General features: G+C 45.1%; 1 protein-coding gene across 4 annotated transcripts in view; it reads left to right on the forward strand.

Moving 5' to 3' along the window:
* bmp2k (BMP2 inducible kinase) overlaps window positions 1-6,174 on the forward strand; it is a 99,542-nt gene extending 93,368 nt beyond the window's left edge. For all 4 annotated transcript variants that reach the window (XM_036979244.2, XM_036979245.2, XM_090236873.1 and 1 more), the window contains exon 16: window positions 2,900-6,174. In XM_036979244.2, coding sequence (XP_036835139.2) covers window positions 2,900-4,446 — 1,547 coding nt within the window. In that variant the 3' untranslated portion in view covers window positions 4,447-6,174. The remainder of the gene's footprint in view (window positions 1-2,899) is intronic.
* Window positions 6,175-22,890: the final 16,716 nt, after the last annotated feature.

The following is a 22,890-nucleotide window of genomic DNA, read 5'->3' on the forward strand; positions in this document are numbered from 1 at the left end:
CCCCCCCTTAATAATGATCGGTAGAATGTTACACGATGTTTCTCCTAATAGTATGGTAAGAGGTATTTTTATCGTGCGAATGTAACTCGTAACTCGTGCGAGTATTTCTCTTCATTAGCTACGGACAGCTACATTTGGTTTGGTGGCAGTGGAAAGACCTCTATCTATTATGGAGTCACTTCCTGCTCTGTAAATGTGAATTGGTTATTTGGAGTCATTCTAACAAACAATCTAGATTAGTTATTTAAGATACTTTTGTGTATACTTTTATTTATATATACAGTGCCTTGCGAAAGTATTCGGCCCCCTTGAACTTTGCGACCTTTTGCCACATTTCAGGCTTCAAACATAAAGATATAAAACTGTATTTTTTTTGTGAAGAATCAACAACAAGTGGGACACAATCATGAAGTGGAACAACATTTATTGGATATTTCAAACTTTTTTAACAAATCAAAAACTGAAAAATTGGGCGTGCAAAATTATTCAGCCCCTTTAAGTTAATACTTTGTAGCGCCACCTTTTGCTGCGATTACAGCTGTAAGTCGCTTGGGGTATGTCTCTATCAGTTTTGCACATCGAGAGACTGAATTTTTTTCCCATTCCTCCTTGGAAAAACTTAATTAGATATAACAGCCTCCACTCTTCTGGGAAGGATTTCAGTCAATTGAAATAAACTGTTATGAACAATTCAATTTTTTCCAAATGTATCTTAAATCCATGCACCAAATAAAATGTTACAGAAAACGTAGACAATATGAGTTTAGTGACTTGCGAAAGTCAATCCCCAATTTCTATTTTGTTGCCTGACACTTTGAAGATGCAAAATATTTTTAATTGTGAAAAAAACAAGAAATAAGACAAACATCTTGTGTGTATAACTATTCACCCCCCCCCCCCCCCCCTCGAAGTCAATACTTTGTAGAGCAAATTACAGGTGCAAGTCTCTTGAGGTGTCTTTATAAGCTTGGCACATCTAGCCACTGGGATTTTTGCCCATTCTTCAAGGCAAAACTACTCCAGCTCATTCAAGTTGGATGGGTTCTGCTGGTGTACAGCAGTCTTTAAGTCATGCCACAGATTCTCAATTGGATTGAGGTCTGGGCTTTGACTAGGCCATTCCAAGATATTTAAATGTTTCCCCTTAAACCACTCGAGTGTTGCTTTACCAGTATGCTTAGGGTCATTGTCCTGCTGGCAGGTGAACCTCCGTCCCAGTGTCAAATCTCTGGAAGACTGAAACAGGTTTCCCTCAAGAATTTCCCTGTATTTAGCGCCATCATTCCTTCAATTCCGACCAGTTTCCCAGTCCCTGCCAATGAAAAACATCCCCACAGCATGATGCTGCCACCACCATGCTTCAATGTGGGGATGGTGTTCTCGGGGTGATGAGAGGTGTTGGGTTTGTGCCAGACAGTGTTTTCCTTGATGGCCAAAAAGCTCCGTTTTAGTCTCATCTGACCAGAGTACCACTTTCCAAATGTTTGGGGAGTCTCCCACATGCCTTTTGGCAAACACCAAATGTGTTTGCAAATTTTTTTCTTGAAGCAGTGGCTTTTTTCTGGCCACTCTTCTGTAAAGCCCAGCTCTGTGGAGTGTTATGGCTTAATGTGGTCTTATGGGCAGATACTCCAATTTATGCTGTGGAGCTTTGCAGCTGTTGGGGACTAATCAGTATTGGTTGGTAACATAGGTAAGATGTTTTATATTCATCATATGTTTGTAAGTTACTTCTCATCAGAATGTTATTTTTGTATAATACTGTGGCGGGGTTGCAGTATCTGTTCTCTGTCAAGACTAAGTTGCTTGGGCCGGAGAGAGGGGAGAGGTCAAGCGTGTATCTCTTGGCTCCACAATGGCTGTGTGCCAGTCAGTGTGTCTCTGTGATCTTGTCAAGATAGGATGGATTTGATATATGCCTGTTGATATGGAGGATTGGTTTATGGTTCCGAGTTTGAGAAAATAACATAGTTTAGGAGACAAAGCTGAACGATAAATTATGCCTATGCTGTCTCACTATGTGTCTTTTGCTATAAAGGATCTCAGTTGAAATGTGTGAGGGAGTCTCAGAAAATTCATTGATAGACACTGAATTGATCTGAGAGTCACAGGGTTGTGATAGCGCTCATATAATTAAAGATGGACTTTGTGATAACTAACTCTGACTTGTGTGTGGTTTGCTCTCATGATTTGGTAAATAGAGGAAATTTCCACGACACAGCTCCTTCAGGGTTATCTTTTGTCTCTCTGTTGCCTCTCTGATTAATGCCCTCTTTGCCTGGTCTGTGAGTTTGTGGGCGGGTTTGTTGTTCTTTCCATTTTTTAATAATAATATATTTAATGGTGCTCTGTGGAATGTTCAAAGTTTCAGATATTTTTTATAACCCAACCCTGATCTGTACTTCTCCACAACTTTGTCCCTGACCTGTTTGGAGAGTTCCTTGGTTTTCATGGTGCCGCTTGCTTGGTGGTGTTGCAGACTCTGGGGCCTTTCAGAACAGGTGTGTGTGTGTATATACTGAGATCATGTGACACTTAGATTGCACACCGGTGGACGTTATTGAACTAATTATGTGACTTCTGAAGGTAATTGGTGGCACCAGATATTATTTAGGGGCTTCATAGCAAAGGGGGTGAATACACGCACGCACCACTTTTCATTTATTTTTATTTTTTCTTGAAACCATTTTTTTGGACTTCACCAATTTGGACTATTTTGTGTATGTCCATTACATGAAATCCAAATAAAAATCCATTTCAATTACAGGCTGTAATGCAACAAAATAGGAAAAACACCAAGGGTGATGACTACTTTTGCAATATTTGGTTACTGACATAGGCTTCTTGGTACCGGTAATTTACTTTTAACAACATTCTCTTGTCTGCTTCAATCCAACAGGTTCTAGTGTGGTGGTGATAACTGATCAGCCTATTGAAGAGCTCAGTAACCCAGTCGGTGCCCCCGTACCTGTTCCTGTGGGCCAGCCAGCCCTTGAGGAAGTGCTGCAACCTCCGGTGGCAAAGGAGCACAAACCAAGTAGGAGGAGAAACTCTCCTATTGGCGGTTCACAAACGACTCGTAAACCAGGTGTTGACGAATCAGACAGTGACTTTGAGTCAGATCCTCCTTCCCCTAAGAGCAGCGAGGAGGAAGACGACCCGGAGGACGACGAAGGTCTGAACAACGAGCACAGAGAGTTCTTCAACGAACTGGAAGATTTGGAGGAAACGGAGATGCTGGGACATAGGCCTCTGCTGATGGACTCAGAGGCTGAGGAAGAGTATGACAAACACAGCTCCGACTCAGACTATGAACCCAGGAAGGTTAAGGAAGGACTTACTAGGAAGCTAAAAGGAGGCGTGGCTACTGCCACCCATGAGGGAAGTCCGAGATTGGAGTTAGAAGACACACTAATCACGATTACGCCTCCCGAGTCACCTGGTGTGGTGGCTGTTAGAGCTTCCCCTTGTGTCGGTGGCATTGTGGACGTGTTTGGTGAGGATGTGTTTGGTGCTGTGCCCTTCTTTCCTCCAGCGGCAGCTCCAACAGCAGACATCTTCTCCGCGGCTCCCTTCAGACAGGTGAGCCAGGAGGCCATAGTCAACCAGCCCAGCCAGACCGTGGACGAGTTAGACGTCTTCACTAAGGCTCCGTTCAGCCGGAACCTCTCCAAATCTGGCAAGACTGGAAGCAGCGACTTCTCTATGGGTCGGACTCCGCCGGTGTCCCCTGAAAGCATCGACCCGTTCGGCTTCTCTCCCTTCCAGCCCGGCCCCACGGGTCTGCCACCAACCACCTCCAGGAGTGCCGAGGACATCTTCCGTCCAGCCTTCGAGAATTCTCTCAGCCCCCAGCAGCAGAGGCTGAAGCAGCGTAGCCTCCAGAAGTTGTCCTCACGTCAGAGGAAGTTCTCTGGTGGCACCAGCGGTGGCAGCAATGGCAAGCGCCACCACGGCACGCCCACTGGCGGTCGCAAGAACAACAAGCCCAGCTTCCGAACCCCCGAGCGCGTCCGCCGGCACAAGAAGGTCGGCAGGAGGGACTCCCAGAGCTCCAACGAGTTCCTCAGCACCTCAGACTCCAAGGAGAACATCGGCGTCGGTGGCGTAACGATAGCAGACACCGACAAAGACAAAGGGGCTTCCCTGCCTAGCCTTCCTCATGAGGTCGACCCCTTCGGAGCCAATCCCTTTGGTCCTCAGGATGGCAGCCGACTTAACCAGTACCAAGGTCTTCTGGGGGACAGCAGGGCAGACATGGGTTCGGCCAATGGCAGGCCTCGGACTAGCTCCCTCCATGATGCGTTTGGGGATGGGAACATCATGGATGACTTTGGAGCGGTACCCTTCACAGAACTGGTGGAGCACCCTGGGCCTGAACAACAGCCGTCACAGCCAGTAGAGCTGGATCCTTTCGGGGCTGCACCGTTCCCCTCCAAACAGTGAATGTCTTGCTAGTCTTCCCGCCACACACACTCTCGTCTTTCTCAATCACACACACTGCTGTGTTACACCAAGCCTATGGAGTCCCGGGGGGAGATATTCCCTTCCAAGGGATGTCCACTAGCTTGGTGGTGTGGTAGTTGATTCTATTTCCAGCCAAATTTAACCGCGATCGGCAACTGCGCTAATGTTTTTCCAATGCTCCCCCCCACAAAAGGATTTTTTTAATACATGAATACCTGGATTTTGGGATTAACAAAACCAACATAAACCTGTGGCTGAATTTTATTTCAGGTTCTGTATGAAGTTCCTTCGCCTGTACCTGTTAGCTGACAAGCCTTTTATGCTGCGTCGCAATACGTGTCTGAGACATGGAGATCGATTTTTGGTTTCACTCAAGATCATACTGTGTCAAACAACAAGATTGCTCAGTTTTCAGATCGCTTGAGTTGCTGCAAAAACAACACTTTTTTTTTTTGTAAAGATTGTGGCCTCCATGATCTACCAATAAGATTTAATTTAGCACCATAAAGCCTTATAAACATGACTCCGCCTTGCTGCACAGTACCTCGGAAGCCATTTCCTTAGCCAAATGGTTAACATTGCCTTTTGTGTCAACGGAGTGATTCGTTTCAGAGCCTTTATCACTTTGTCATTTCACCCTTCTTAGACCCTTTCATTTCTATGTATTTTATATATATATATATATATATATATATATATATATATATATATATATATATATATATATATATATATATATATATATATATATATATATATTCCATTTAGTCTACTTACAGTAGTAGATAACAGCTCATTTAGTTTGTTGGGATTTTTCATTGCAATATATTCACTAGAATGAAAGGGATTCGGGTTTGTTTAATTTCTTTTTAAAGATGACTTTTTATTATTTAGGATTTTTCATTTTAGTTTTAATTCCAGACTTTGAACTTGTCAATAAGTACTGTTTTAATGTGATCTTTTACCTCAAAACAATAAAAAATAAAAATCATTATCATTTTTTGAATAAGGGGAAAAACACAACCCATTTTTCCTACATGGCGATATTGAATATAATATATCTGACTACTTCCACCTCTTGAGACAGTCTTCTGTCTTTGGTAACATAAACCATGCCAAATCTCCTACCATTTACTTGTAGTCGAATTAGAATCAGGTCATGTGTCCAAATTGTTTAAATTAATGCACTTTCAGCGTCGACTCTTCCATTGGCTAGTTATGAATCTGAGGCTACAGAAAGGACAAACATGTCGCTGTCTGATAACCCCGTAACACTATTATTATTATTATTATTATTATTATTATTTGTTTTCATTCTATTGAAAGCAGTAACTCTCAATCTACTCTGAACATTTCATGACTCGGATCAAGAAGCTATTCAAAATGGAAGTTGCATAATTGTATGTTCATTAAGCAGAAAAATATGGATAAAAAAAATATATATATATATATATATATATTTTTTTTTTTGAATTTCCTGAAAAGTTTGTTTAGGAGATGAGATGATTCTCAGACAGTGACGATATGTACCAACCTTTGGCACATTAACTTTGACTGAAAAAAAGCTCGTAGCTGCCTTATTCGCCTAGCCTATGGAACCCTGTGGTTTAACATGTTTATGTTTCATTTTTATTTAAGGTTAATCTTGTTTTGTGTTTATCATGCTATACTGCTGTCCAATAATGCAATAAACAAGTTTGATTTAAATGTGCGTTGTCGTCCTTGGAAAAGTCATGTAAAGCACTTTTTTTTTGAGCCCTCTGCTAGCTATATTGATTTTTTTTTTTTCATAACTCATGAGCAATAAAAGTCCATATGTAAAAAAAAAAATAATGGCGTCGGAGGGGTTTTACTCCTGACCAATTGTTCAATTTTGTGTTTTATTTGTTTTTAGCATTGTTTTTAACTTATTAATTGTACATAATGTTGATGCTACTGTCTCTCATGACTGAAAAGAGCTTCTGGACATCAGACCAGCGATTTACTCATCTCCACCTGGACAATTTTTTTTCTTTTTTTTTTTTCTTTAATGAGTCTGACAGGAAGGAGATAATGTTGCTCCCAGACGAGGCCCAAATCCCCTTCATTCGCATGAAGAAAGGGAAATACAAGGGGCGCTAAAACTCTAGACCACCTTCACTCCACACGCAGAGACACATACAAAGCTCGCCCTCCATTTTGTAATATCTGACCATAATTTCATCCTGATTCCTGCTTACAAAAAAAATTAAGCAGGACATATCAGCGATCCGGAAGTGGTCAGATGACACAGATGCGATGCTAGAGGACTGTTGCTAGCACAGACTGGAATATGTTCCGGGATTCATCCAATGGCATTGAGTATGTGCATCGCCGACATCATCCCCCACAGTGACCGTACATATCCCAACCAGAAGCCATGGATTACAGGCAACATCCGCACCAAGCTAAAGGCTAGAGCTGCCGCTTTCAAGGAGCGGGACACAAATCCGGAGGCTTATGAAGAGATATACTATACCCTCAGACAAATTATCAAACAGGCAAAGTGACAATACAGGACTAAGATTGTATCCTACTACACTGGCTCTGACGCTCATCAAATGTGGCAGGGCTTGCAAACAATTACGGACAACAAAAGAAAACCCAGCCGTGAGCTGCCCAGTAACGCAAGCCTACCAGATGAGCTAAATGTCTTTTTATACTCGCTTCGATGCAAGCAACACTGAAGCATGCATGAGAGCACCAGCTGTTCCGGACAACTGTGTGATCACTCTCTGTAAGCTGATGTGAACAAGACCTTTTAAACAGGTCAACATTCCCAAGGTCGCAGGGCCATACGGATTATCAGGACGTGTACTCCGAGCATGTGCTGACCATCTGGCAAGTGTCTTCACTGACATGTTCAACCTATCCCTGCCTGATTCTGTAATACCAACATGTTTCAAGCAGACCACCATAGTACCTGTGCCCAAGAAAGTAAAGGTAACCTTCCTAAATGACTACCGCCAAGTAGCACTCACATTGATAGCCATGGAGTGCTTTGAAAGGCTGGTCATCAACACTGTCATGCCAGAAACCCTAGACCACCCCAACAGATCCACAGATGATGCAATCTCAATCACACTCCACACTGCCCTTTCACACCTGGACAAAAGGAACACCTATGTGGGAATGCTGTTCATTGACTACAGCTCAGCGTTCAACCACATAGTGCCCACAAAGCTCATCATTAAGCTAAGGACCCTAGGACTAAAAACCTCCCTCTGCAACTGGATCCTGGACTTCCTGACGGGCTGCCCCCAGGTAGTAAGGGTAGGTAACAACACATCTGCCACGCTGATCCTCAACACGGGGGCCCCTGCGTGCTTAGTCCCCTACTGTACTCCGTGTTTCCCCACGACTGTATTCCCACACAAGTTTGCTGACAACACAATGGTGATAGGCCTGATTACCAATGATTAGACAGCCTATGGGGAGGTGGTCAGAGACCTGGCAGTGTGGCGCTAGGACAACAACCTCTTCCCCCAACATGAGCAAGACAAAGGAGATGATCGTGGACTACAGGAAAAGGAGGGCCTAACACACCCCCATTCACAACTATGGGGGTGAAGTGGTGCGGGTCGAGAGCTTCAAGTTCCTTGGTGACACACACCACATGACCAAACTATCATGGTCCGAACACACCAAGACAGTCGTGATGTGCGATCGGGTTCAAGTCCGGGATCTGGCTGGGCATTCAGAGACTTTACTGCGTAGCCTTTGGCTGTGTGCTTAGGGTCGTTGTCCTGTTGGAAGGTGAACCTTCGCCCCAGTCTGAGGTCCTGAGTGTTCTGGAGCAGGTTTTCATCAAGGATCTCTGTATTTTGCTCTGTTCATTTTTTTCCTCAAACCTGACTAGTCTCCCAGTCTCTGCCGCTGAAAAACATCCCCACAGCATGATTCTGCCACCACCATGCTTCACCATAGGGTTGGTGCCAGGTTTCCTCCAAAAGTGATTATTGGCATTCAGGCCAAAGAGTTCAATCTTGGTTTCATCAGACCAGAGAATCTTGTTTCTCACGGTCTTCGTGTCTTGGTGCCTTTTGGGGAAACTCCAAGCGGGCTGTCATGTGCCTTTTACTGAGGAGTGGCTTCTGTCTGACCACTCTATCATAAAGGCCTGATTGGTGGAGTGCTGCAGACATGGTTGTCCTTCTGGAAGGTGGAAAACCTTCACCTTCATCTCCACAGTGAAAGTCTGGAGCTCTGTCAGTGACCATTGGGTTCTTGGTCACCTCCCTGACCGGCCTCCCCCGATTGCTCAGTTTTGCCTGGCGGCCAGCTCTAGGTAGAATCTTGGTAGTTCCAAACTTCTTCCATTTAAGAATGATGGGAGGCCACTGTGTTCTTGGGGACCTTCAATGCTGCAGAATTGTTTTTTTACCCTTCCCCAAGTCTGTGCCTCGAAAGAATCCTGTCTCGGAGCTCCACGGACAATTCCTTTAACCTCATTACTTGGTTTCTGCTCTGACATGCACTGTCAACTGTGGGATCTTTTATATAGACAGGTGTGTGCCTTCCCAAATCATGTCCAATCAAATTGTAGTAACATCTCATGGATTATCAATGGAAACAGGATATGCACCTGAGCTCAAGTTCGAGTCTCATAGCGAAGGGTCTGAATGCTTATGTAAATAAGGTATTTCTCGTTTTCCTATTTGTAATAAATTGGCAAACATTTCTAAATCTGTTTTTGCTTTGTTATAATGGGGTATTGTGTGTAGATTGAGGATTAAAAAAAAATCTATTTTAGAAAGGGTCAAGGGGTCGTAATACTTTCCGAAGGCTCGGAAGTCGAATCAAATCACATTTTATTTGTCACATACACATGGTTAGCAGATGTTAACGCGAGTGTAGCGAAATGCTTGTGCTTCTAGTTCCGACAGTGCAGTAATATCTAACAAGTAATCTAACAAATTCACAACAACTACCTTATACACACAAATGTAAGGGATGAATAAGAATATGTACATATAAATATATGGATGAGTGATGGCCGAACGGCATAAGCAAGATGCAGTAGATGGTATAGAACAGTATATACATATGAGATGAGTAATGTAGGGTATGTAAACATTAAAGTGGTGTTTTTTAAGATGACTAGTGCTACCTTTTATTAAGTCCATTTATTAAAGTGGCCAGAGATTTGAGTCTGTATGTTAGCAGCAGCCTCTCTATGTTAGTGACGGCTGTTTATAACAGTCTGATGGCCTTGAGATAGAAGCTGTTTTTCAGTCTCTCGGTCCCAGCTTTGATGCACCTGTACTGACCTCGCCTTCTGGATGGTAGCGGGGTGAACAGGCAGTGGCTCGGGTGGTTGTTGTCCTTGATGATCTTTTTGGCCTTCCTGTGACATTGGGTGCTGTAGGTGTCTTGGAGTGCAGGTAGTTTGCCCCCAGTGATGCGTTGTGCAGACCTCACTACCCTCTGGAGAGCTTTGCAGTTGAGGGTGGTGCAGTTTCCGTACCAGGTGGTGTTACAGCCCGACAGGGTGCTCTCGATTGTGCATCTGTAAAAGTTTTAGGTGACAAGCCAAATTTCTTCAGCCTCCTGAGGTTGAAGAGGTGCTGTTGCGCGTTCTTCACCACACTGTCTGTGTGGGTGGACCATTTCAGTTTGTCCGTCATGTGTATGCCGAGGATCTTAACTTTCCACCTTCTCCACTACTGTCCTGTCGATGTGGATTGTTTTGTTTGAGTAAGAGGTTATTTTCCTGACACCATACTCTGTGGGCCCTCACTACCACTGTAGTCTTCTCACTACCACTGTAGTCTTCACTACCACTGTAGTCTTCTGCAAACTTGATGATTGAGTTGGAAGCCTGCATGGCCACGCAGTCATGGGTGAACAGGGAGTACAGGATAGGGCTGAGAAGGCACCCTTGTGGGGCCCCAGTGTTGAGGATCAGCGGGGTGGAGATGTTGTTACCTACCCTCACCACCTGGGGGCGGCCCGTCAAATGTCCAGGACCCAGTTACACAGGGCGGGGTCGAAACCCAGGGTCTCGAGCTTAATGACGAGTTTGGAGGGTACTATGGTATTAAATGCTGAGCTGTAGTCAATGAACAGCATTCTTACATAGGTATTCATCTTGTCCAGATGGGATAGGGCAGTGTGATGGTGACTGCATCGTCAGTGGCCCTATTGGGGCGGTTAGCAAATTGGAGTGGGTGTAGGGTGACAGGTAGGGTGGAGGTGATATGATCCTTGACTAGTCTCTCCAAGCACTTCATGATGACAGAAGTGAGTGCTACAGGAGATGGTCATTTAGTTCAGTCACCTTTGCCTTCTTGGGAGCAGGAACAATGTTGGCCATCTTGAAGCATGAGGAGACAGCAGACTGGGATAGGGAGAGATTGAATATGTCCATAAACACACCAGCCAGCTGGTCTGCGCATGCTCTGAGGACACGGCTAGGGATGCCCGTCTGGGCCGGCAGCCCTGCGAGTGTTTAACACGTTCAAATGTTTTACTCACGTTGGCCACGGTGAAGGAGAGCCCACAGGCTTTAGTAGGGGGCTGTGTCAGTGGCACTGCATTGTCCTCAGCGAGCAAAGAAGTTGTCTAATTTGTCTGGAAGCAAGACATCAATGTCCGTGACTGGTTTTCTTTTTGTGATTGACTGTAGACCCTGCCACACGTCTCGTGTTTGTTTGTGTGTGTATAAGTTTGAACACACCTTCCCATTCAAGGGTCTTTCTTTACTTTTACTGTCTCCATTGTAAAAATGTCAAAACTATGAAATAACACCTATGGGATCATGTAGTAACCAAAAAAAGTGTTAAACAAATGAACATATATTTTATATTTGAGATTATTCAAAGTAGCCACCCTTTGCTTTGATAACAACTTTGCACAATCATGGCATTCTCTCAACCAGCTTCATGAGGTAGGTACCTGGAATACATTTCAATTAACAGGTGTGCTTTTTTTGGTTCCAACCGTCGTGTTTTTGTGAGATGCATAGTAGGTGAACGGATGATCTCGGCATGTGTGTTTCCCACCGTGAAGCATGGAAGAGGTGTGATGGTGTGGGGGTGCTTTGCTGGTGACACTCAGTTGTTTAAAAAAAATAATAATATTCAAGGCACATTTAACCACCATGGCTACCACAGCATTCTGCGGCGATATGCCATCCCATCTGGTTTGCTCTTAGTAGGATTATCATTTGTTTTTCAACAGGACAATGACCCAACACACCCCTTGGTTGCTATTTGACCTAGGAGAGTGATGGAGTGCTGTATCAGATGACCTGGCCTCCACAATCACCCGACCTCAACCTTAATTGAGATGGTTTGGGATGAGTTGGACCACAGAGTGAAGGAAAAGCAGCCAACAAGTGCTCAGAAAATGTGGGAACCTGAAAAGCATTCCAGGTGAAGCCGGTTGAGAGAATGTCAAGATTGTGTAAAGCTGTCAAGGCAAAAGGGTGGCGACTTTGAAGAACATAAAATATATTTTGGTTAGCTTAACAATTTTTTGGTTACTACATGATTACATATGTTATTTCATAGTTTTGATGTCTTCTCTATTATTCTACCATGTAGAAAATAGTAAAAACTAAGAAAAACTGTTGAATGAGTATGTGTCCAAACTTTTGACTGGTACTGTATATACAAAAATATGTGGACATGCCTTCAAAAACAGTCACACCTGTTGCTGGCCGGTGTTTAAAATCGAGCACACAGCCATGCAATCTCCATAAACAAACATTGGCAGTAGAATTCAGTGACTTTCAACGTGGCACTGATGTTATTGTGAAGTGGAAACGTCTAGGAGCAACAACGGCTCAGCCGCGAAGTGGTAGGCCACACAAGCTCACAGAGCAGGACAGCCGAGTGCTGAAGCGCGTAGCGCATAAGTATACTCTGTCCTCGTTTTCAACACTCACTACCAAGTTCTAAACTGCCTTTGGAAGCAATGTCAGCACAATAAAAGTTTGTTGGGAGCTTTCCGTGGCCGAACGCACACAAGCCTAAAATCACCATGCGCAATGCCAAGCGTCAGCTGGAGTGGTGTAAAGTTCACCGCCATTGGACTCTGGAGCAGTGTAAACACGTTCTCTGGAGTGATGAATAATGCTTCACCATCTGGCAGTCCGACAGATGAATCTGGTTTTGGCGGATGCCAGGAGAACGCTACCTGCCCCATTTGCATGGTGCCAACTGTACAATTTGGTGGAGAAGGAATCATGGTCTGGGGCTGTTTTTCATGGTTCGTACTAGGCCCCTTAGATTCCAGTGAAAGGACGTCTTAATGCTGGACAGTCCTAGGTGTGCTGCAGGCGTGCAGGGCTGGACAGTCCTAGGTGTGCTGCAGATGTGCAGGGCTGCGCAGTCCTAGGTCTTCCGGGCTTGGCTGTCCTAGGTGTTCCACAGGTATTCCGGACAGTCCTAGGAGTTCCAGGCTGGGCCGTCCTAGGTGTTCCGCAGGTATTCCGGACAGTCCTAGGTGTTCCGGGCTGGGCCGTCCTAGCTGTTCCGCAGGTATTCTGGACAGTCCTAGGTGTTCTGGGCTGGGCAGTCCTAGGTGTTCTGGGCTGGGCAGCCCTAGGTGTTCTGGAATGGGCCGTCCTAGGTGTTCCGCAGGTATTCTGGACAGTCCTAGGTGTTCCGGGCTGGGCAGTCCTAGGTGTGCAGGACTGGGCAGTCCTAGGTGTTCCGGGCTGGGCCGTCCTAGGTGTGCTGCAGGTATTCTGGACAGTCCCAGGTGTTCCGCAGGTATTCTGGACAGTCCTAGGTGCTCCGCAGGTGTTCCGGGCTGGGCCGTCCTATATGTTCCGCAGGTATTCTGGACAGTCCTAGGTGTTCCGGGCTGGGCAGTCCTAGGTGTTCTAGGCTGGGCCGTCCTAGGTGTTCCGCAGGTATTCTGGACAGTCCTAGGTGTTCCGGGCTGGGCAGCCCTGGGTGTGCAGGACTGGGCAGTCCTAGGTGTCAAGGACTGGGCAGTCCTAGGTGTCAAGGACTGGGCAGGGTAGTCCTAGGTGTTCCGGGCTGGACAGTCCTAGGTGTTCCGCAAGTATTCTGGGCTGGGCAGTCCTAGGTGTTCCGGGCTGGACAGTCGTAGGTGTGCTGCAGGTATCCTGGGCTGGGCAGTCCTAGGTGTTCCGCAGGTATTCTGGACAGTCCTAGGTGTTCCGCAGGTATTCTGGGCTGGGCAGTCCTAGGTGTGCTGCAGGTATTCTGGGCTGGTCAGTCCTAGGTGTGCTGCAGGTATTCTGGGCTGGACAGTCCTAGGTGTGCTGCAGGTATTCTGGACAGTCCAAGGTGCTCCGCAGGTATCCTGGGCTGGGCAGTCCTAGGTGTTCCGGGCTGGACAGTCGTAGGTGTGCTGCAGGTATTCTGAGCTGGTCAGTCCTAGGTGTGATGCATGTATCCTGGACTGGGCAGTCCTAGGTGTGCAATACTGGACAGTCCTAGGTGTGCAATACTGGACAGTCCTAGGTCTTCCGGGCTGGGCAGTCCTAGGTGTTCCGGGCTGGACAGTCCTAGGTGTAAAGGACTGGGCAGATCTAGGTGTGCAATACTGGACAGTCCTAGGTGTGCAGGACTGGGTAGTCCTAGGTGTGCAATACTGAACAGTCCTAGGTGTGCAGGACTTGGTAGTCCTAGGTGTGCAGGACTGGGCAGTCCTAGGTGTGCAATACTGGACAGTCCTAGGTGTGCAGGACTGGGCAGTCTTAGGTGTGGAATACTGGGCAGTCCTAGGTGTGCATTACTGGGCAGTCCTAGGTGTGCAGTACTGGGCAGTCCTAGGTGTGCAGGACGGGGCAGTCCTAGGTGTGCAGGACTGGGCAGTCCTAGGTGTGCAGGACTGGGCAGTCCTAGGTGTGCAATACTGGACAGTCCTAGGTGTGCAAGACTGGGCAGTCCTAGGTGTGCAATACTGGGCAGTCCTAGGTGTTCCGGGCTGGACAGTCCTAGGTGTAAAGGAATGGGCAGGTCTAGGTGTGCAATACTGGACAGTCCTAGGTGTGCAGGACTGGGCAGTCCTAGGTGTGCAGGACTGGGCAGTCCTAGGTGTGCAATACTGGGCAGTCCTAGGTGTGCAGGACTGGGCAGTCCTAGGTGTGCAGGACTGGGCAGTCCTAGGTGTGCAGGACTGGGCAGTCCTAGGTGTGCAATACTGGGCAGTCCTAGGTGTGCAATACTGGGCAGTCCTAGGTGTGCAATACTGGGCAGTCCTAGGTGTGCAATACTGGGCAGTCCTAGGTGTGCAGGACTGGGCAGTCCTAGGTGTGCTGCAGGTATTCTGGGCAGTCCTAAGTGTTCCGGGCTGGACAGTCCTAGGTGTTCCGCAGGTATTCTGGGCTGGGCAGTCCTAGGTGTGCTGCATTTATCCTGGGCTGGGCAGTCCTAGGTGTGCTGCAGGTATTCTGGGTTGGTCAGTCCTAGGTGTGCTGCAGGTATTCTGGGCTGGTCAGTCCTAGGTGTGCTGCAGGTATTCTGGGCTGGTCAGTCCTAGGTGTGCTGCAGGTATTCTGGGCTGGACAGTCCTAGGTGTGCAGCAGGTATCCTGGGCTGGACAGTCCTAGGTGTTCCTCAGGTATTCTGGGCTGGTCAGTCCTAGGTGTGCTGCAGGTATTCTGGACTGGTCAGTCCTAGGTGTGCTGCAGGTATCCTGGACTGGGCAGTCCTAGGTGTGCAATACTGGACAGTCCTAGGTGTGCAGTACTGGGTAGTCCTAGGTGTGCAGTACTGGACAGTCCTAGGTGTTCTGGGCTGGACAGTCCTAGGTGTTCTGGGCTGGACAGTCCTAGGTGTGCAGGACTGGACAGTCCTAGGTGTGCAGGACTGGGCAGTCCTAGGTGTGCAGGACTGGGCAGTCCTAGGTGTGCAGGACTGGGCAGTCCTAGGTGTGCAGGACTGGGCAGTCCTAGGTGTGCAGGACTGGGCAGTCCTAGGTGTGCAATACTGGGCAGTCCTAGGTGTGCAGGACTGGGCAGTCCTAGGTGTGCAGGACTGGGCAGTCCTAGGTGTGCTGCAGGTATTCTGGCCTGGACTGGCCTAGATGTGCTGCAGGTATTCTGGGCTGGTCAGTCCTAGGTGTGCTGCAGGTATTCTAGGTAGTCCTAGAAGTGGTATCTCAAGCTTATATGCGTCCCTCTTTGGGGCAACAGTCCTAGGCATGCTCTGTGTCATCTTGGCAGTAGTCCCCTACTGTAGGTGTGATGTGAGTAGTGTCGGCATTCCTAGTGGGTAGTCTACCATTGACAGTCCTATGTATGTACGATGAGGTCTGTGCAGGGGAAGCTGTGTCGGTGGGACTAGATGAAGAGGGCAGCCTGGTGCCACCAGTCGAACCTCACAATCAACAGAACATGCTACACCTGGTGGCTGGAGCCCAGGTAGTTCAACTGACCTGAGAGAGGGAACACCAGAACTTATGGTAATAGGGAATGGGTTTACAAAGACAAACCGAGAATGTATGGTCTCCAAACCAGGTTCATCACCATGACAACGAGGGAACCCGAAATGACATTTTAGGCTCTATCTCAATTTGTTTTTCTGTGATTTCCTTGCATCCTGTCTACTCGCTTGCCAAAAGTCCCCTCACACCTTCTCCAAATGTATTTAAAGAAGGTGAGGAGAGAGGGATGCAAGAAATCAAGGGGAAAAAAAAGGTTTTATTGAGAAAGGGGTTAACTCAAACAGCTTACCTGGGAAGTAGCACTCGGGAACCTTAGAGACGTAAAGGACAAAGGCTAAGACAACGATCACATACATCCCCAGAACATGAGGAATATAAGACAATCCAGCTGTAGTGCAGTAGCACACGTTAAATTAGGTCAATGAACCACCGGTAACTTTCTCAAGTATGTCTGGTTTTCCCAGAAACCTGGTTGGTTACTGCCGCCGCCCTCGGAACACACGTGTCCCAGAAGTTTGAAGGTTTGATTCCCCGTTTCACTTTTTATTGCTGTATCCCTGTCCTCAGTCTTCCCGTCTACATTTCCGGGCCTGTATCTTCAAGCTTTATTAACGTAGACAAAAAATAAACCCACGTCGGAGGACTCCAACTAGAGGATTCCCTCCTAATTTAATTTATCCTTCAACTGGGATGTCTGGAAGGGGGATAAAAAATGTTGGTCGAAAGTTACCCAGACTTGTACGCGTTCTGAAGCGCCAGTTCCAATGTACAGTGGGGATGAGGCGATAGCTGTCCACGCTGCAGGAGATGACGCGGAATTGCTGCCACTGCTTACTGACTTAGTGAGGGGTGGGGTGGATCTGGGTAAAGAACACTGCCAGGATCACGGCTAGCACTGAAACAAAGTACACCTGACGCCAGTACTGTGGAAAAGTAGAAGAAGATGACTTAATTGTCACAGAGACACATCGTTTCCCTTTATCCCAATCCACCCAACACCCTCTCTTGTTTTTTTAAAAGTTTTTTTTTAAAGTTTTTTTAAGAAATATATTAAATTAAAAGATTTCTTAAAATTACAAGTGTACTTTCTCAAGGCATCTGCACCAAATAAAAATCCAGATACACACTTGCTTGCCAATTTGGGTGGAATTTCAGTTTTCACAGTGAATTAATTTTCACGTCGAGAAATGTGCCCACACAAACACGAGCATAATTTAGGTTTTCTGGAATATACACCTTGTACATTTGGCAAAGTTTTTTACATTCCACAAAACTCGCCTTTCTATTGTATTTGATTTATACTACTCAAAATAATACATTTTTGTTTTATTTTTCTTGTTGAAGCCCTTTTCTCTTTGGGGACTTGGCTGATTGAGTAGTCACCCAAAGTGGAGGCGCCCCAGTCTTGGCAGGCATGGGGGAGTAGTGGAGATGGTTCTGGCTCCCCTATGTGTGAATGTCATATGGTGGGTAACAGGAGTGATGGACCGTTCTGTGAACGCAGCCATCTGGTTCTGACTGGAGCAGATTTCAGCTGCGTTCTGGGGGGCACAATAACCCAGCACTTCCAATATGCGGGGGGGAAACTGCTTACTGGTGCCACCGCCAAAAATTCTGAGAGACAGACATACCGCCGCAAAGCACCCACAGGACAGAAACGAGTGAGTGGGAGGTAACTGGAAAGAGGGAAGGAACGGACGGATTTGCTTGGGCAAAACATCAAAGTCCAAATTGTTTTCCTTCAGTAACAGAGCAGCAAATGAAATGAAACTCACATCGTATTTATTTTTCTAGGAATAATGAATTTATCAAGAGAATTTCAATTATCTCCATGGGCCATCCATGTCAAAATTGCAGAACAGAAAAAGCAGTCTCCGCTATTAACCTAGAGTCCTTGGGAAATTTCAGACAGAACTGATCCGAAGGAAGAGATTCATTCCTACACCTCGCACACAAAACCCTTCACATGTCAAGCTGTCCCTAAAGTGTGATTTCATGCAATGTTAAGTATGGCAGGGTAAATAACGTCTGCATGGGTAGAAGTTTGCTTAGCCTACTAGACAGTTTTTAAGTTCCTCTTCGTGCACATCATAGAGGACCTGACATGGACGGCGCCGCTTCAACATCAGGCAACTGAAGAAATTTGGCATGGGGCCCCTAAGATCCTCAAGAAGTTCTACAGCTGCACCATCGAGAGCATCTTGACCGACCTCCCTGGTTCAACCGCAAATGCTCTACTGAGGGTGATGCGGACGGCCCAATACATCATTAGGGACGAGCGCCATGCCCTCACCGAGCCCATGGGCTGTTCACTGTCTTACCATCTGGTACCCGGAGCGTCAGGTTTTGGACCAATAGGCTCCAAGACAGCTTCTACCACCAGGCCATCAGACTGCTGAACAGCTAACCTGGTTGTCTCCCTGCACAGACCTTCCCCTTAGAGACCGTTTGCACTGACTCTACACACATCCAACCCTTACACACACACACACACACATACATACATACAGTCAACAACAACCCATAAACAAGCAAATTGATTGATAAAGTTGCAAATGTGTGTATGTATGTATATTATATATTTAAAAATAAAATAAATGATGACACGTGACACCTGTCTGTGCTACTGAAATTGTATACGGTTATTATGTAAAAACAATTCTGAATTATATTTGTTATTACAATCCCCCTTCATGCTAATGAGCAATCATTCTAACAGTGGAATTCATACATTTCGTATATGTTATCGCAAAAGAAAATTATAATTTGTCTGTGTTTATGAAGGTCTTAGATTAACAGAATACAAATATATTTTTAAATAATAACAATAGCGTTTTAATTAGTTTGTTACTGTAGGCTATATGTACAAAAAAAAATGTAAATGAAGTGTTCAATCAATTGTATTCGTGGGAGTTCCTTTGTTACGACTATGACAGAGAAAGCATGTGTGTTGGAACACAGTAACAGCTTTGTCTTATATATATATTTATTAAAAAAATACCAACCAGTAAAACACAGGGTAAAAAAAATTAAAACATCATTAGCCTAAACATCATTATACGCACCAAGTATGCTTGATAAATAACGGCATTAAAATATATATATATATAAGTATTGATATGACTGCAGTCAACAAAAAAAAAATAATAATAATTATGTCAGCTTGTGCTCACATGGTGTGCGTCTTCACACAATGTCATCATTTGGATCATGTCCATGTTACATAACAACGGAAGCTGGCGAGTCCGTTTTTGCTTGAGGACCTGCTCTCTCAGCGAAGACATTTTGATAATCGGCCTGTATTATTGTCACCGGCATGTTCTATCTAAAACTGTGCGGTCACTTCCTCGTTACTGTTTCATCGTTTCGTTTTGGTGGTCAGCGTCGGGTAGGTTACTTTCTAAATGTAACCCGTTAACTAGTTACCTGTCCAACGTTTTAATCAGTAACGTAACTTTTGGATTTTCCCCCGAACTCAGTAACGTAATCTGATTACCTTCAGTTACTTTTAGATGACTTTCCCCTTAATTAAGAGGCATTAGAAGAAGACAAAAAATGTATGTTACCAAATTGAACGACATCTATTGCAGGATAAATCAATGTTAAAGTTTACATAGGTGGTCATATATGGATGTTACATTTTACTTTATGGGTTGGATATGTAGGCTTCTTCTAACCCATCGTTTTCTACTACATACAATTGAATCGTATGATTTATTATATCTTTACATTTAAAAACCAAAAGTCTAACCTAATTCCAGTCATTCCATTAAATGTTATCCCCCAAGAATAGGACTTGGAAATATGGAAGTGAAAAATTAGCCAAATTATTTGACCTGAGCATGACCCCAGAACCAGCCCTACTCTGTTGTTTAGGATTTTGTTGTCATGGAGAACTGATTTGGGCTCATTGATTCCAGTTGAAAAATGAATGCTGCGCTCATGGAACGGCCTGCTTTGAGCCCCACTGAAAAGTGATATTTACTTGTGAAAAATGAATGTCATATGCTGCATTTGCTATAGGTCTATTGTTGACACTTTTTGTTGTTGACACTTTCATATCTTGATAATATTAAACTATTTACATGTGTTATTTGTAATTCAATCTTTATTAAAGGGGCAATCTGTAGTTGCTGAATCCATGTTTGAATTTATATATATATATATGTTGATATCATGGATGGTCAGTCCTGTATAGCCTCATAACATGGTTATAACTATAATGTTGATATCATGAATGGTCAGTCCTGTATATCCTCATAACATGGTTATAACTATAATGTTGATATCATGGATGGTCAGTCCTGTATAGCCTCATAACATGGTTATAACTATAATGTTGATATCATGAATGGTCAGTCCTGTATATCCTCATAACATGGTTATAACTATAATGTTGATATCATGGATGGTCAGTCCTGTATAGCCTCATAACATGGTTATAACTATAATGTTGATATCATGGATGGTCAGTCCTGTATAGCCTCATAACATGGTTATAACTATAATGTTGATATCATGGATGGTCAGTCCTGTATAGCCTCATAACATGGTTATGACTATAATGTTGATATCATGGACGCTCAGTCCTGTATATCCTCATAACATGGTTATAACTATAATGTTGATATCATGGACGCTCAGTCCTGTATAGCCTCATAACATGGTTATAACTATAATGTTGATATCATGGACGGTCAGTCCTGTATATCCTCATAACATGGTTATAACTATAATGTTGATATCATGGACGCTCAGTCCTGTATAGCCTCATAACATGGTTATAACTATAATGTTGATATCATGGACGGTCAGTCCTGTATATCCTCATAACATGGTTATAACTATAATGTTGATATCATGGATGGTCAGTCCTGTATAGCCTCATAACATGGTTATAACTATAATGTTGATATCATGGATGGTCAGTCCTGTATAGCCTCATAACGTGGGTATAACTATAATGTTGATATCATGGATGGTCAGTCCTGTATAGCCTCATAACATGGTTAAAACTATAATGTTGATATCATGGATCAACATCCTTGCATCCATAGCTCTGGCCCATCCCTCAGCTCAGCTTTTTTTTTAACCAAAACAGAGGCGTGTTGTTATTGTTTCCTCTGTGGATGGGCTCCCGAATGGCGCAGCGGTCTAAGGCACTGCATCTCAGTATTAGAGACACTACAGACACCCTGCGTTGAATCCAGCCTGTATCACAACCGGCCGTGATTGGGAGTCCCATAGGCCGGCGCACAATTGGCCCGGCGTCGTCCGGGCTTGGCCGGTGTAGGCCGGCGCACAATTGGCCCGGCGTCGTCCGGGCTTGGCCGGTGTAGGCCGGCAACGTAAATGAGAATGTGTTCTTAATTGACTTGCCTGGTTTATTAAGTCTATCAAAAGTGTGTGAGTTTGAACATGTGTCCATTAGGTCTATGGATGTATTTGTTTTATCAGCATTAATTAGATTGAGCAATAAAACCCCCACTTTTATTCTATAGGCTGGGATCCACACTGTGCAGCTGTTATTCTATAGGCTGGGATCCACACTGTGCAGCTGTTATTCTATAGGCTGGGATCTGCACTATGCAGCTGTTATTCTATAGGCTGGGATCCACACTGTGCAGCTGTTATTCGATAGGCTGGGATCTGCACTATGCAGCTGTTATTCTATAGGCTGGGATCTGCACTATGCAGCTGTTATTCTATAGGCTGGGATCTGCACTATGCAGCTGTTATTCTATAGGCTGGGATCTGCACTATGCAGCTGTTATTCTATAGGCTGGGATCCTCACTGTGCAGCTGTTGTTCCATAGACTGGGATCTGCACTATGCAGCTGTTGTTCCATAGACTGGGATCTGCACTATGCAGCTGTTGTTCCATAGACTGGGATCTGCACTATGCAGCTGTTGTTCCATAGACTGGGATCTGCACTATGCAGCTGTTGTTCCATAGACTGGGATCTGCACTATGCAGCTGTTGTTCCATAGACTGGGATCTGCACTATGCAGCTGTTGTTCCATAGACTGGGATCTGCACTATGCAGCTGTTGTTCCATAGACTGGGATCTGCACTATGCAGCTGTTGTTCCATAGACTGGGATCTGCACTATGCAGCTGTTGTTCCATAGGCTGGGATCCTCACCGTGCAGCTGTTGTTCCATAGGCTGGGATCCTCACTATACAGCTGTTGTTCCATAGGCTGGGATCCACACTGTGCAGCTGTTGTTCCATTGGCTGGGATCCACATTGTGCAGCTGTTATTCCATAGACTGGGATCTGCACTATGCAGCTGTTATTCCATAGGCTGGGATCTGCACTATGCAGCTGTTGTTCCATAGACTGGGATCTGCACTATGCAGCTGTTGTTCCATAGGCTGGGATCCTCACCGTGCAGCTGTTGTTCCATAGGCTGGGATCCTCACTATACAGCTGTTGTTCCAAAGGCTGGGATCCACACTGTGCAGCTGTTGTTCCATAGGCTGGGATCTGCACTATGCAGCTGTTGTTCCATAGGCTGGGATCTGCACTATGCAGCTGTTGTTCCATAGGCTGGGATCCGCACTGTGCAATTTTTGCAAGAGCCATTTTTTTTGTTCACTGGCTGTCCACTGGTTTCAAAAACAATGATTGATACGCAGTTTAAACTTATTGAATTCAACCATTATTGGGTTCAAATACACATTTATATTTGTGGACAGCCATCCACAACAACCACAATCCGTAAGGCGCAAATAGCTAGATGAGAGAGCAGCAAATGCACAGTACATTACCTCCCAAGCGTTTATTCAAATTGGATAATCTTTGATGCAGACAGCAGTCGCACCATTGGAAAACATAGCTTGGACTGTAGCCTAAAAAAAAGTATATTCCTGCTCTTTTGCCGCGATCCAGCAAACACATTTGGTATGTCATCACAGTGGCCTTTTTTTCAATGCTGATTTCAATGTCATTGAGAAAACAGAGAAGTGTCAACGTTTTTAGAGTCGCAAACATCCTTTCTGAATTTAAAAGCAATCATTGAAGTAAACATCT

This window comes from Oncorhynchus mykiss, chromosome 6 (genome assembly GCF_057628025.1).
Source record: "Oncorhynchus mykiss isolate SJ-2025 chromosome 6, ASM5762802v1, whole genome shotgun sequence".
NCBI classification, from domain to species: Eukaryota; Metazoa; Chordata; class Actinopteri; order Salmoniformes; family Salmonidae; genus Oncorhynchus; species Oncorhynchus mykiss.